General features: G+C 32.1%; 1 protein-coding gene across 7 annotated transcripts in view; it reads right to left on the reverse strand.

The window, feature by feature from the left end:
- The window catches only part of LOC115875664 (optomotor-blind protein), a 300,116-nt gene that overhangs the window by 97,110 nt on the left and 186,872 nt on the right, over positions 1-16,134 (reverse strand). For 4 of the 7 annotated variants that reach the window (XM_030891190.1, XM_030891193.1, XM_030891192.1 and 1 more), the window contains 2 exons: positions 14,131-14,244; positions 11,964-12,117 (listed from right to left, as the gene is read on the reverse strand). In XM_030891190.1, the coding sequence (XP_030747050.1) occupies positions 11,964-12,117; positions 14,131-14,244 (268 nt within the window). Of the gene's footprint in view, positions 1-11,963; positions 12,118-13,962; positions 14,077-14,130; positions 14,245-16,134 lie in introns of all 7 variants that reach the window. The other 3 variants (XM_030891195.1, XM_030891194.1, XM_030891191.1) reach the window with 1 other exon arrangement.

Raw genomic sequence — 16,134 nt, forward strand, 5'->3', positions numbered from 1 at the left:
GAGAACCACTGGATCCATTTCTGGATTTTCTTTCTTGTAAATTTAATGTAATACCTATGTTGCCATATTATCAAGAAATTATGTTTTTTAACTAAAAACTAAAAAAAATTTTTTTTTCTCGAAAAGAAACCTCATAGGCGTGTTTCTGGGGTTGAACTATATTACCAGTTAAAATACTTGCACTTATTTCTGGGACACCTTGTATATTCAGCACAATAACTGATCAAAAAAAAAGCCTCCAGTATTTTCAATTTGCGTTATCTCTCCAAACCTTTGACTCGTTTTCTCAAATTCTTCTTTTTTCTCTCGGGCAGCGATCGCACACGCATACGCAATATACTTTCGGGCAGAAACTCGAAAAAAAAAATGCCGTCACCGGGTCCTAATTCGTGCTCATCCTAGTGTGCCGCGAGAGACACGAGAGTTTTTTCGTCGGGCGATTAATTTGTGCTCCAGCGGCGCGTAAAGTCAAAGGCGGCCAAGATTTTCGTCCCTAGCGCCGGTGGACGTAGGGCCGAGGCAGGAGTTCACGCCCTGTCGAACAGGATCAACTTGACGGGACCGATCGGCAATTGTTCTTTCTTGTTCCGCTGGACCCGAAGCAAGGAGTTTGTTAAGTAGGCAACCCTTTTATCGAGCTCTATCGAAGAACCTTTTTTTTCTCTATTTTTGTGTGTTTTTTTCGGGGTATGTAGGAAAAAAATGCGGGTCTGAGACAATGGGGGATATACGGGTGCTGCCAGAAGTAGGACAAGATTTTAGAAAGGTTCTGCAAGGGATGATTTTAATCCTGTTTGAGTTTCGAACAGAATATACAGGGTGATTCACGACCATGGTACGTTAAACGTTTATAGAGAATCAGTAGATTTTTGCTCCATCTATCTAAATTATTTTCAGCATTAAGCTTCATTCAGAACCTCACAATTAGTGGTTTCAATTACACATGTTTTTATTTTTTAATTGTGTTATAACAAGTAAATAAATATTTTAATTATGTTGACCAGAAGTTTTGATTGGCGTTGTTGACAGGTGACTAGTTCGAAATTTATACACTATTAAGATAGCGCTAAATCGAAACATTTTGGAAACAAGGTTTCCATTTGTTGTCGATTTATTTCCGAAACACAAGTTTCTCTCTTTTTAGACACGAATGATACAATGTAGATGATTTGTGTCCGACTCCATGTCAATTTTATAAAATGATGAATTCAAATCCACACACAGACATCTTTTTCACATTTAGAAACAGCGGCTGCTGAAAACGGGAACATCTTGGACACAAATTGTAGAAAATGTTTCGAAACATTTCCTCTAAAAGTTTTGATTCCACATCGAAACATTTTAGGAAACGACTAGTGCCACCACATCGGAAACACACATGTAATAAAGCCATATAAAATATATAGCTTTCGAAAATGTTTCCTGTTTGTAGCATACCGTTTCCATTTTGTGTCAAGAAACAGAGACACGATTATTAGAAACATTACCTAAAATGTGTCAATAAAAATAAAACAATAAAAAATCTGTTAATAAAGTGATAAAGATCACAGTGAGTCTATCTCCAATAATTTAAACACAAGGACATGCTGATAGTCTGGTCATCGAACAGCAGAGACGGACACCGACCAAAGTCGGTAGGCTCTTTAGCAGCTTCCAAATTGATTATTGGGCAAACAGAGGAACGTTGAGTCAATATGGCGGCCGGGAATCAAAGGCGGCCACGAGCAAATATTTGGACGCGTATTAAAGCCGCGGCCTACTTAAATTTTTCTTCGTTTGCTTTGCGACAAAAAACTTTTAAATGAAAAACGGTGTTCGGCTTAATGACGGAGGACCGACGGCCTCTATACAGGGTGCCAATAAAATCATTATCCCCCTTTTCAAGCGTTTGGTCTATCACTGTCTCCTCAATGAACACCTCAGTAGATTGAAGCTAAGAAACAACAGATTCTGTGGGGAAAATGGGGAAACACCAGAACATCTCAACACTGAGGTGTTCTGGTGTCTATATCTTTGCTTTTGGTCCTAGTCAAGAGACATATAAAATAGTGTTTATGATTTATATAATGTTCCTGTCTTTGAAAAATTATATTATTATTATCTGTTGGGCAGTTACTCTAGCAGATATGGTTTTAATTCCAAAAGTTGATCTTGACCATGATCAATTAAAGCAGCAATAGCCGATACTTTAGAACTTAAAACCATCTCAACTTGAGTAAACGTGGATAAACAATAATAATCTGTCTTTTTAATGACAGTGACATTACAAAAACAATAAACACTATTTTATAAGTGTGTCGATGACAACCCAAAATAAATGATAAAATTGCTGTAAATCGTTACTGTCTTATTCAAGAGCGAATATCTCCAATAAAAATAAAGCTATCGAGATGAATAAAAAACAAACTTTCGAGAAAAGACGTACCTAGATGATAAAATTATTTTTAAATTCCTTGCTTTGCTAACATATTCCACAGGGTGTTTCAAACTTTCACCAATATATCAACATTATGTTCTCCCTCGTATAATTGACAGATGGACTTTCATTTTTAATTTAGAAAGAGATACTAAAAGGTCAAATAATTTAGCTACAAATTCCTTAAAAAACACTGAGTGCGCCGATTTACTCTGTAGAGATTTTATGTTACTCCCCGTATACACTACTTACCGGTGGCTTACTGCTAAAACGAGACGGATATCTTAAAACGGTTGCGCTGTTGCCAGTTAAAAGGTTCCGATGAGACTGAGTAAATTTGCTTTCGGGACGTTTTAACACATACTTTCGATTTTTTAAATGAGTCGGTTTTGGTACGTAAGTACCTGCAGTGTCATGCAGAGATAAAGTCACCACCGTAGACATTTAAAGTAATAAATGATTAAAAAATGGGTTTGTTGGTTGAATTTTGAGAAAATTTAATTGAAAAAGTAGTTTTTTCTTTAATTTTATAAAAACATATCAATTTTCAGACATCTAGATGCATTTATTATGTCTTTTCTAGCCAATAGCAGTCGTTTCTCAAAGTAAAAAAAATATTCGATGGTACTACGTTAGGGTTGCCAACCATCCTCTATTTCAGAGGATAGTCCTCTTTTAATGCGTCGTCTCTTGTTGTTTTTAACCAGTTTTATTGGTTTATTTCAAAAATATCATATTTCAATTTTATACGTTTGACGGAACGATGAGCGACAAACGAACGCTGATGCGTATGAACTCGCCTTTAGATTTTTGAAGATTGTCAAAGTCTTGCCAAATTATAGGTTATAATTTAGTGTCAACTTATGTCAAATATCTGCATTTTGGAAGATGATGCATTTTGATTCGTGTTATTACGTGTGTTTTGTGTCTTTTGAAGTCAAGTGGAGGAAAAATCGAGGGAAAATTAACTGTAGACCCACAGTTTATACTTAATACTCGCTGCCCAGGTAGAAAGCCTTATACACCCCCAATAAAGTTACCATCAATAAAGTTATGCTACAAGGATCGTACTAAACATATACTACTGGAGTAGCTGTAAATATCGACATGGCACGATAGGTAAATAATGGATTTTAGTTTGGAGTACTGTAGAAACCAGAGAGTACTGTAGAAAAATAATGTCAAAAGGTACTGGTTTAAAAAAATTAAGACTAAAGTTAATTAATCAACCTTTAAGGTATAAAATTTGGTAAGTGTTATTATTAATAAAATAGTTTGTTTTATATAATATGTTGTTTTATTTATTCCTGTGGAGTATTACAAATTTGTATTTGTACATCAGTTAGGATAAGAATAATAATAAATGCGGGAAGCTTCTTGGAGTTTGAAAGTAAGAAATAGTTATTTTTCATATTTTTTTGGCATCTATGTAGTGTTTTGTTCCTGTTTGTTTTGTATTAACCTTTGAATAAGAAGACTAAGGAAGGAGCATAATGCTATCCATGTATTCATGCATGGTGGGCGGAAAAAGCACTCTAGGGTGGGGATCCTTGACAGTTCTGTTTGACGATTCATTTGACACATTTGAATTTAATTTGAAATTTTGTGGATTTGTCAGTCTTTACGGAGCTTATTTTATGTTATTTATTATTTATTCTACTACTGATAGTTGTATAAAGGTAGTAAATCTAGATGGAAATTGTGGCAGAACTTAAATTAACAGTGACACTATCGCGATTTATCGAAAAAGACTCTAAAATAGTTGGTTGTGTAGCGTGCGGTAGATCTCGGCAAAAATTGAGTAATGGAACAACTTTTCGCTAGTAAGTGACTCTATAATATACATACGTGTAGTAAACCGATCATTTATGAAATTCGCTTAAATTAAGTAAATTATATATTTTTCTTGCATCTTAGCTTTAATTTACTACTTGTCAAAGATCAGATGTCAAAGAATTTTGATACGTTAATTTGACTTACCTGCTTCAGTAGCGTATCGGATGTTTGTGTTAATAAATACTTATTATAACTTATCTATTTTTATTAGAATTATATATTTTTATAACAATTTTGATAACTACCAACATTTATTCACAACGTAAAATAAAACAACAAATTATTGAGTCTACCCCACGTCTACCCTACATCATAGTTTTACATTTTTAAATAAAATTAGAACGGCACTGATAAACCGGAATTTAAGTCGGCCATATTTGAGGCCCATCGCGGTGTACCTAAGATTTTTGATATGCTCCTTCCTTAGTCTTCTTATTATCAAGTAAGTAATCACTTATCAGTCAAATTTTAAATATATTAATTTCCTGCTATGCGTTCCAGTTGTACTAATTCCAATTGTACCAAAATTTCTTTGTAAAATAAAATAAACTATTTTGAAATTAAAATGACAGACACATCTATCACTGTCAAGGATCTTGTCGTTGGACAGACTATAGGCATCTAACTTCGCTTAACTTCGGAGCCTAACTTCGCTTAACTTCACCTAACCTAACCTTCCTTCTGGGATATCGTATTTTTTCCTTGCTTTCACAATACGGCGCTGAAAATAGCCAGATTAGTCATTTTTAATTCGGCACCGAGTGGCCGAATATCGAGACCTTTTTTCGACACAATGAATTACTTACATGGCCCTAATTATCGCCCCTGTCCGGTCCGAAGAGCGGCGCGGACATAATTTCCACGGCTATCGACTCGTTATCGAGTGTTAAAAGGACATTATTGTCCGTTTATACGACGCGCCACCCAAATAGTGGCAGCACGGTAGCGAAAAACCGATAAAAGTCCGGTAATTTAGATACAGCGACATCATTTTCTACTTAGGTACAATAGTAGCCGACCCACTCGATGGGTAGAATACCTACGGCCGCTCTATGCCGTTCGGATTTCGATATTTTTAATGTTTTCGACGACAGACAGGTTAGGGATGGGTATAATTTAAAAAAAAGTATCGATACTTTTTGGTACCTATCGATTTATACTCACCGGCAGGAAAATTTTAAAATTTTCATGTATTTTATAGTTTTATATATAGTGTTCTATTTGACATTTTAGTGTCTCTTTGTAAATTAAAAACGAAAGTTGCAATCTGTCAATTATACGAGGGAAAACAAAATGTTGATATTTTGGTAAAAGTTTGAAACACCCTGTGGAGTACGTTAACGAATTAAAGAATATAAAAATCATTTTTTCATCTAGCATCTAGATGTATCTTTTCTCGATATTTTGTTTTTTGATTCATCTCAATAGCATTATTTTTATTGGAAATGTTTGCTTTTGAAGAGGACACTAAATTTTTTTCGTATTTTTCACATTAACACTATACCTTTGCTTTTGGTTCTAGTCAAGACACCTATAAAATAGTGTTTATGATTTATATGGATAAAGTCAAGGTCTTTGAAAAATCATATTATTATTGTCTGTTGGGCAATTACTTTAGCAGATATGGTTCTAATTGCAAAAGTTAATTTCTAACCATGATCAAAACTAAAGCAGCAATATAGCCGATACTTTAGAACTTAACGCCATCTCAGCTCGAGTAAACGCCAATAAACAATAATACTCTGACATTTCCATCACAGTGACATAACAAAAACAATAAACACTATTTTATAAGGGCGTTGATGAGGACCCAATAAAAGTATCTCCAGTAAAAATAAAGCTACAAACTATAACAAAACAAAAAATAAACAAACAAAGAATAAACTAAACAAACTATTAAGATAATGAGTTATAACACAAGAAAGGGGAAAAAAAATATCTGAAAAAATTATCGATATATATTAAAAAACGCACATCGATATGCACATCTCTAGAGATAGAGAAAAGTCAGTGTCTGAAAAAATAAATAAGAAGAATTGATCTCTCTTGGTAGCTGCATGGATTTTTGGTGGTCCATTTGAATTGAAGGAAGTTGTTATCTCTATGATAACATTTCGTCTACTATATTAGACGCAAATTGACTCTATCAAAGTATAATATGTTGAATTGGTCTCTAATAAATCATCCGGTATCTATTAAGCTCACCTTCTATACGTATGGGTGTGTTTTTTTTCATATAGGTATAGACAAATATGTCAGTAACTGAAGTAGGTTTCGTAGATTTCATACATTATAAAAAGATGATTAAAAAATTAGTTACTTTATTATACAGGGTGTCCCAGAAATAAGTGCAAATATTTTAAGGGGTGGTAGATCTCGATAAAAGAAACATATTTTCTCTTTATCGTTTTTCAAATAAGTCCAAAATAACAGAGTTATTTTACTTTGAAAATTTCACACCTCTACTTTTCAACCAATAACTTGCTTTAATGTTGACTAGTTACCATGGCAACTGAAAAAATTCCCGGAAATTTTTTCGAGGCGCCACGAAACTTTAGTGGAAATTTTTTGACAGTTGAAAAGGTAAACATAAGATCTACAATCATAATGTGAATGAACTACAATGTCTATATATTGAAATATTAAATATAATAATAATTATATTATATTCTTATATTCTTATAATCTTCAAAATTTTTCTTTTTCATATTAAATGCGTAGTCCTCCAGTATAGTAGCCAGCTGTACTACACTCATACACTCATGAATATTATACGACTTTTCATCACAAAATTCAACAAACTGTTTCCATACACTTGATTTTGATTTTCGGGTGTTATCTGGTTTTATATTTTCAATTTCTTCTTTAATGACTTGTTGGTTTACTTTTCCAAATCGCGACATTTCGCTATACACTTCTTACTCTACGTACAGACGTTTTAAAACTAGTAATAGCTTAATGACAGAATCGCAAACAAAAATGACAAAACACATAATATGTCAAAAACATCAATACCTTGGCCAACTTAACAAATTGAAATTATTTTAAAATGTCATGTTGGATTAATGTTTTTTTTTCAAATTTAGGTGTGAAATTTTCTTACCGAATACCACGCAAGCTTAAATTATTCCTGGAAATTTTTTTGAGGGCACGAATATTTTGAAAATTATCCCGAGTCGAAGACGAGGGATAATTTTCCTAAAATGTGATATTATAAGTTTCAACAAATATAATATCACAAATTCTTGTGATATTATAAGTGAAAATTTCCAAAAAAAAAAGATTTTTTGCTAAAATTTTGAGAACCACCGGATCTTTTCTGGATTTTCTTTCTTGTAAATTTAATCTAATACCTATGTTGCCATATTATCAAGAAATTATGTTTTTTAACAAAAAACTAAAAAAATTTCAAAACATTTTTTCAAAAAATTTCGAATTTTCAAAAATTTTTTTTCGCGAAAAAACCCTCATCGGCGTGTTTCTGGGGTTGAACTATACTACCAGTTAAAATATTTGCACTTATTTCTGGGACAGCCTGTATATAATTTTATAGTAATATAATAATATCAAGATACAACTTTTAATCGGCTTACACAATGTTGCTAACAAGAGAAAAAAAAGTCAGCGGCGCCACATGTTTTTTTTTCTGTGTACGTCCCTGGTAAATATGTCGACACCTTTTAAATTCTGAAATACGTGACACTTACAATAGTTTTACTACCCTCAAAATTTCAATCGAATCGCTAAAACCACTTGGAAGAAAATTATAATAAATCGAAAAAAAGAACACTTTAGTAGCTACGAAATAAAGCAGAATTGGACTTATGTTGATATATAAAAAAATAATCTTATTTTTACTCGAGGAATCTCCTCACAAAAGATGGCACATGTCTTTTAATACACCCTGTAAATAGATTAATAAACGAGCTACACCTTTAAACCCAAAAAAATTGAAGATATTGTCTCACATCATCCACACACGTATAGACCAACTCCCCCTACCGATTCAAATGCATAATATATACCGCGTGTAGCGCTCCTTTACGTCATCCACGTCGTACTCGGTATGTGCCCCGCCCCCTATGCCTTTGGGCGTGATGTAATACGTATTGCATTGTGCCCTTTTGGCGAGGGGAAGCCCTCGGTGAGGGGACGCGCAGGGGAGAACCGGCCATAGGTAATATTGTAGGCCCGTGTGTATGTGGAAGTGAAGGTTTGACCTCCGGGGGGCTTCTACGTGTTATCTGATTCGATAAAGAAATTGTGATGCTAAAAGTTAACAAACAAATGAGGAGCAGACTTTCTAGATGCATTTTGTCCAGTTTTTTCGAATTTTGGTAAATAAAGAACAACTGCTATGCAAAAATACTTGAAAAATGGATAAAAAATCATAAAGATAGTACACCTAAACCCTGAAAAATCTAGTTTTGGTGAATCTCAAAAAATTGAAAAACAAACTGTTGGCTGCCATTATTTTAAGTCGTATTATTCCAAAAAATTGGCGCCAAGAGGCACGTATTGTTGCAAATATTATTCCTAATCTTAATTTGAAAACCGTGTTTCGCTATAGCTACTGTAATTTTGGAGTTACGATTTTTTAAAATTTTGGTAAAAAACCTATTGGTATGGTCGGCTAAATTATTCAGTTCATTAATTTGTGCTTGTTGCTCAGATGGTTAAGATATTCTCTATCTATTTAAAATCTTGTTTTTTAAACCAAAGCAAAAATGTATAAACACAGAACATTTTTTCAAATTCAGTTGAATTCATGACGTGACTTGATCAATTTTAAGACGAAGAAAAGTCCTAGGCCTTCTCTGTGTGACGTACAGTGTCGACGGGCGCACTCCTACCAATAAATAACGTCCTGATAGTTCACCTGTAGACCTTAAATCGGGTTGTCTGTATACCGGCTCGGTCAAAAGCCACCCCCCGTAGCTGGGTGCTTGTAAAAATTTTATTATACCATTACTGTCTTTGGTTTTTGGTTCTTTGTGCCGAACCATACACATAAATTCTACTAAGCTTTCGGACGGTCTTTTTGACTGTCTTTTTTCCTCCAAAAAGTCGTTATTTTCGTTTTTTAATCATCTCTGTCTGTGAAATACCGTTAGAAGATTTGTTTGTGTTTGTTATGTTGACTCCCCTGGTATTTTTCGGATTCTGGACACCCTGTACACACACACGAGGACATGTAATGTTAATTTTCGACAATCTAACCTTTCTGATCTTCTTATCGTCCAAACTAGAGCAGAGTATGACGAATTGACACTTTTTTGCTATGGTTCAATGCCTGTCAGTAAAATTAAATAGATATATGTTCAATGTGTTAGCACGAGGTTTCATAATTTTTCAACACTTTTAATTTAAAATATTAAGAAATAATAAGAATACCAGAAATCGGTGACATTGGCAATTTTCATGACTATATTATGTATGAAAAAAAAGTCGAAAAATTGCCCAGTTCGGGTTAAAAGGTCTTAAAAGAATAGTGAACATGGTTATAAAATTATAAAGATGTCAAAATTTGTAGGAAATTTTATGTAGATTCGCAATATATACCTTTGAAGGTATAGATTCTTTGTTTTTTGTGAGAAAATTAATTTTTTGATCCTTTGTTTTTAGCTATTTCTGGTGATGGTTAAAACTTTTCCTAAAACTAATACTGTCCTCTAAATAAGACCACAATAGTATATGATAATAAATTAATTTAGTCGAAAAAATGATCAAAATTTTTGACTATTTTTTACACACTTTCAAAGGTCTTGGAAAAATACTAAACATAGTGATAAAATTATGATAATGTCAGTATTTGTAGGAAATTTTATGTAGATTCATAATATCCAGTTTTATCCATATCCTCAGTTTTGTGAGAATTTTTTTTTGTGAGACAGTTTTTTTGAAAACTTCTACAACTAAAACTGTACTAGTAAAACCACAATCACCTATATGTTCTTACTCTACGCCTATTGATTTAGTAAATAAAAGCAGTTTAAGCTATTAACACATATTTCACTAAATAAAAAAAAATATAATTCTTTCAATTTAAGGCTTTAGGAAGTTTAAGAAACCATAGAACTATAACGAGGAAATTACAATAACTAACACCTGTTCGTTTTGTGGAATCTAACGGTTCGATCTTCGTTAGTTAAATGTAAATTTAATTCAAGAAGTGTTTGCGTTCCGAATTGAAAACATTCTCTGCGTTCACAGTTCCTTTGAACCTGACCGAAAAAAACTTGTAATACACGAAAAATTCCCACATTTAAAGCGATAAAAAACGCTGTTTATTATAAATAAATTTTTAACTTGTTAAATAATAAGATATTTATAATCAAGTAAAGAAGTTTGTATTCTACATACTAATCATTTATTTTTATATTGACAGCATATTATATTTCCTCCTGCCGAATTTTCTACGTCTTTTAATTAGTAAATAGCTCGGTAAATAGCAGCAGTTTTATGTATGGAAAAATTCGAAAAAATAACCATTTTTTTGGCTATTTTTAAAACATTTTCAAAGGTCTTTTGGTTAAGAAGATAGTAAACATAGTGATAAAATTATGAAAATCTTTCAGTATTTGTAGGACATTTATGTAGATTCAGAACATATACACCTCGAAGGCTTAGATTCCTTGTTTTTGCGATAAAACTTTGTTCGATAAAACGTTTTGTTTTGAGCCATTTCTGGCTCCAATTCAATCAGCAATCGACATGAAAGAGAATTAAAAAATATTGACTCAAAACTGACAACTAAAGAGACAGCTTTACTTATTTGTCAAATTACATAGAAACCAACGCCAACCCAGTAGAATATTTTTTCTACTCCAAATAAATTCCTTGAAATAATAATTTTTGAATCGTTTCCCCAAATTAATTCAATTCAATTAATCTTTTCGGTGGACGATAAAATACCATTTTATCGTCTTGTATAAAAAAATAACTATTATTCTACGCATTATAATGGCGTTTTCAAACTCAAAGATTTTAATACACACAAATCTCACACGGATTTATATCTAATTGATTACGTATAATATACAGATATATCCCTATTATTGATGAAACTACAATATACAGCCTCACTATACAAAAATTGACAGACGCATCTGAAAATTACAGATCGCTTTTAGTAGGTCGTCCCCCAGGGGGCGCTCTAACCTTCCCTTCGAAAAGGGGGGCACGACTCTATCTCTAAAGGAGAGGGAAGAGCCCCAGTTCACCCCCGTTGGGGAGCCTTTGCTATCATCTCCAGTCTAATGCGATTGAAGTGAGTATCTCACCCTCCTGCCGCATATATATCTCTCCATGATCTTGCGTATTTAAATATTAAAATATGGTAATGCGCGGGTGTGTCGAAAGGAGATGCGAACAACACTGTCGAAGATATTTCGTTGTAGGGAATATGCGGAATAAGAAAAAAAAATGAACTAAAGTGGTTTGGTAAAAGAAAACAATTTTTTAGTACTAGATCATGACTCTAAAAATGCTTATTTTCCCAGAGTTAGGTTTAAAAATAAGGCGTCAAAATGCAAAATCCGCCATATCCATTTTTATAAAAAAGGCCTAATGAAATAATATATTAATAGTGGACCAAAAAAAATTATTGTCATTATTTTTGCAAATCCTACATTTGTTCATAGGTTAATGTATAGTGCTTGCAAACATATAAATAAATAAATATGAAATAAATAATAAAATTAATACTTACAAAGCCGTGCTTGTCCGAGATGTTGTTCGTAAGCTTCAGTTTGTGAAAACTCACAACTTTCTGCATCCACTGCTCTCCGGTAGATGGGGAATCTGGATGAATGTACATCCTTTTGGGCATTTCTGGATCAGCTTTTCCCGCTACCATCCACCGACTGAAAGATTCAGGAAATAAGATCATTGCTGAAGGGAAACAATAATAAAAATAAATACCAAAAACCAAAAATTTTAATAAAAAAGACGGTTTAATTTTTAAACAAAAAAAAAACATTATGTCTCTAATTTTAGATATTATAGAATAAAAATAATTAGTTATTAGAAGTTAGTTTGATATTGATTGAATTAATTGTTGATTTAAAATTAACTTAAAATATTTACAATCGGAAAATGTATTGGATTAGGCAATTTTTCTATAAATACAATGCGATCGAGAAAAAAAACGGCGTCAAAAACGGCTGGGAAATGATAATCGATGATAATTTTGGCGAGGGCAAGCCCTAGAGACGTCATTTACTTAGCCCGCACTTTTCTTAATTTTTAGATGGCCTTAAGAATGTTGGTTAATTTTGTATTGAGTAAAAATGATTTTTAAATGGTTTACTTAAAAATTTGTGTCAATTTTTATTAAATGACTAACCTCCCCGAAAGTATCATCGATTATCATTTCCCAGCCGTCTTAGACGCTGTTTTTTTTCGATCATTCGGTACGAGAATAGTTTTACGAAAATTATAGATATATTATGAATTAATATCATGCATTTGTATTTTTAGATAGGTAAAAAAAACATAATTGGTACATTCTTCTTAATTTTGCTATTTATGCATTTTATATTAATTACAATCAACCGTGCTTTCAAAGAAATACTATATACAGGTTAGTTCGATGTATACTTTCACGCGTAATATTTTCATTAAAAAAACGGATTAAGAAACATTATTTACACTAAACAAAAAGGAATAAAAAATAAACGGGAAATTACAGTTTAAATTACTACAAAACGCATGCTTCGTGCTTTTCTCAAAAAACAATCTTTCGGGCATTTTCTTTTGAAAATTTCGTTTTTTATGGTTTTTTGATGATTTTGAGCGGGTGAAAATTTTCAAACAAAACACCCGTAGATGTTTTTCTTTACGATTTTGCTCTCTGAAGGAAGGATATGAATTTACTCTACATAGTGTGTAAAAAAATGTTTTAAAAAAATTGTTGTATTTTCTTAATCGTAGGTACACACTGCAAATGACACCTGATTTCTATTTTCAATCGACAAAAAAATTAATATACAACAAAATTTCTGTACAGTGCGTTCATTTTATTTAGTCCCACTCTTAACTGACCATAACTTTTATTGTTTTTCGACATAGAACATTCATTAAAAACCCAAATTATATAGGGTTTTCAATCGAGTTTAATTTTTAAATGGGACACCCTGTAATATTAAAAATGTATTAGATATCACATTTTTTTCTGATTAACAGATTTATTTAAATTTGATATAAACGTGTAAAAATACGATCGAAAAAAAAGGCGTCAAAGATGGCTGGCAATGATAATCAACGATAATTTTGGAGAGATCAAGCCCTAGCCATAATTTTAAAATACTTGGCCGGTACTCTTATCTATTTAGAATGGTGCTTACAGCCAGTAGGCCCTAAGGAGGGGTTCTAATTTATTTTTATATAGAGATTGACCTCACCTAAATTACCATCGATTTTTATTTCTCAGCCGTCTTTGACGCCTTTTTTTTCGATCATACGGTATCTCCAAGAAAAAATAATTAGAGTCAAATTAAAAAGAAAAGAGCCTCGAAGTCTCGGTCTCTTTGAAAAAAAATGGACGCCTTCTTTAAAAGTTATAGCCAGTTAAAATGCGGACAAAATAAAACGAAACCACTGTACAGGGTGTCCCAAATTATGTACAAAAAGAGAGGTAGAGAGCAAAACCGAAACACCAACAAATGATGGGAGATAAAAATAGGAGAAATGAATGCAATAATTCTAACCTGTTATGAAACTTATATCGGCAGTCGTCAGCGGCGACGATGTCCATCAGTAGGATATATTTGGATTTTTTGTCTAAACCCGACACCCGCACTTTATAAGCAGGAAACATGCGCCTGTAACAATTGCGAGAAAAAAACGTATTAAAATGAGCCGTGAAAATGGGTCACCTGTTGTGAAATTTGTAGCGGTAGTCGTCTGCGGCCACGATGTCCAGCAGGAGGATATACTTGGCCTTGAGGTCCAGGCCGGACACGCGGAACTTCATCTGTGGAAACATTTGCCTGCAAAGAATTGTATGGAAGTAGCTGTAGAGGGGGAAAATCTATTTAAATGTTTGCTTTATAAGTAGTACAAATCCTCATCCGCCCATTTCGCCACATTTTATTTTTATTTATTTCTATTTTTTATTTTTTTTTGTTTTTTATTTTATTTTTTTGTTTTTATTTATTTTTTTTATTTTTATTTAATTTTTTTGTTTTTTTTTTACTTTTTTATTTTTATTTAATTTTTTGTTTTTTTTTACTTTTTTATTTTTATTTTATTTTCAATAAAATGTAATTTTAACAGAACGTCAGCGGTTTCTAATAGATATATCTATTAGAAACTATTTTATTTTGAATATTTCCTTACAGTGAAAGTGGCGAAATAGCCAAAAAATATTTTTGAAGAGTTGAAACTGCATACAGTGGTATATATATTATTTACGTTTTTCTATATTTCAAAATTAATGATTAATGTATAATGGATGAAATTAAATAAAGCTTTTGAATACCTAGTTCATGAAATAAAAAAATCCACTTTTATAAAAACTCGTAAACCAAACGCATTGCGTGTTTCTGAATGACTAGGTTTTATGGCGCAGATAATAAAAACACTAGAAAATTAAAAGCTTATGGCCCTTTATGTGTTTTTTAAATTCATTAGCTCAATTGTGTTTAAAAAAATTTAATTCAATGAGCGAATCCAACTAAAATTGTTTAAATTTAATGCAAATTTATATCATATTATAGTATTCATTTATTTACAAGAATAATTATACATGGCTATAGTTATTTTCATCACAAAACATTCTTTTTATGTCTATGTCTATGTAGTGAATACAAATTATATTGCATCGTTTGTCATATTTTACATCGGTTTCAAAATATATTTTTTTAAATCTCTGGAAACATCTTTTTTTAATATCAAAACAGCATAAACTACATGTTATCTACCAAACTGAGATAAATCCCTGTTCGAATCTTGACTGTCTTGAATATTATCATTATTTTACAAATTATTAGGACTCATCCACACTATCACTTCTAGTTCAGGAAATAAATTTACAGAGATCTAAGACTAATAAATTTCAAAATTTTATCATTAAATACAAGCAACCGACTAATTTTTTCTATGTAATTCAATATGTCTGAATAATTATTGTCTGTGGAATATAACGAATACTTTTGGAAACCGTAAAATATAAAAAACAAAGATAAGAAGAAATAGAAATTAAAAAAAAAATCGTAAATTATAAAAATTTGTCAGGGAGGATAGAAAACACATAAAGTAGCGTAAAAATCTGGAAACATGACAAGATATCCACGGTCTGTATTATCTCTCAGGGTTGTGAGAGAGAGAATATGAATATGATGAAGGAAACATTTATTAAACTTTGTTTCTAAAACCTGAATTTTTTTTTGTTACACTTATTCTTTTACACCTTGTACTTACACCTAATTTACTACGTGATAAAATTTACTACGTAGTATGTATATATATTGACGTTGTTTTGACCCATCCTTGGATTATAATTTTTTCGGTACACTTATTCTTTTATACCTTGTCTACTACTTACCTGTATTATTACCTGCATGTTACCTATATTACTACGCAGTAAACATACAAAATGTAGGAAATATATTAACGCTTGTTTTGACCCATCCCTGGATTATCTAACAAGGATACGCCGCTCTTGTTGGCGATAAGATTTTCAGTTGAGTTAATAAATTACAAGAAGACCGAGTAAAAAATAGAATTTTACATCTTTAACAAATGTTACTGTATGCGATAAACGTTCGAAACCCAAACTATCAATTAACCCACCCGACCTAGGCGACCTTTTAAACCCTCACCATGTTTTTGATAGAGTTACAAAACTGATAGTGTCTCTCAAACATACGAAAAAAATA

The sequence above is a fragment of the Sitophilus oryzae genome, unplaced genomic scaffold (assembly GCF_002938485.1).
Source record: "Sitophilus oryzae breed Bouriz unplaced genomic scaffold, Soryzae_2.0 scaffold_1393_pilon_pilon, whole genome shotgun sequence".
Taxonomy (NCBI): Eukaryota; Metazoa; Arthropoda; class Insecta; order Coleoptera; family Curculionidae; genus Sitophilus; species Sitophilus oryzae.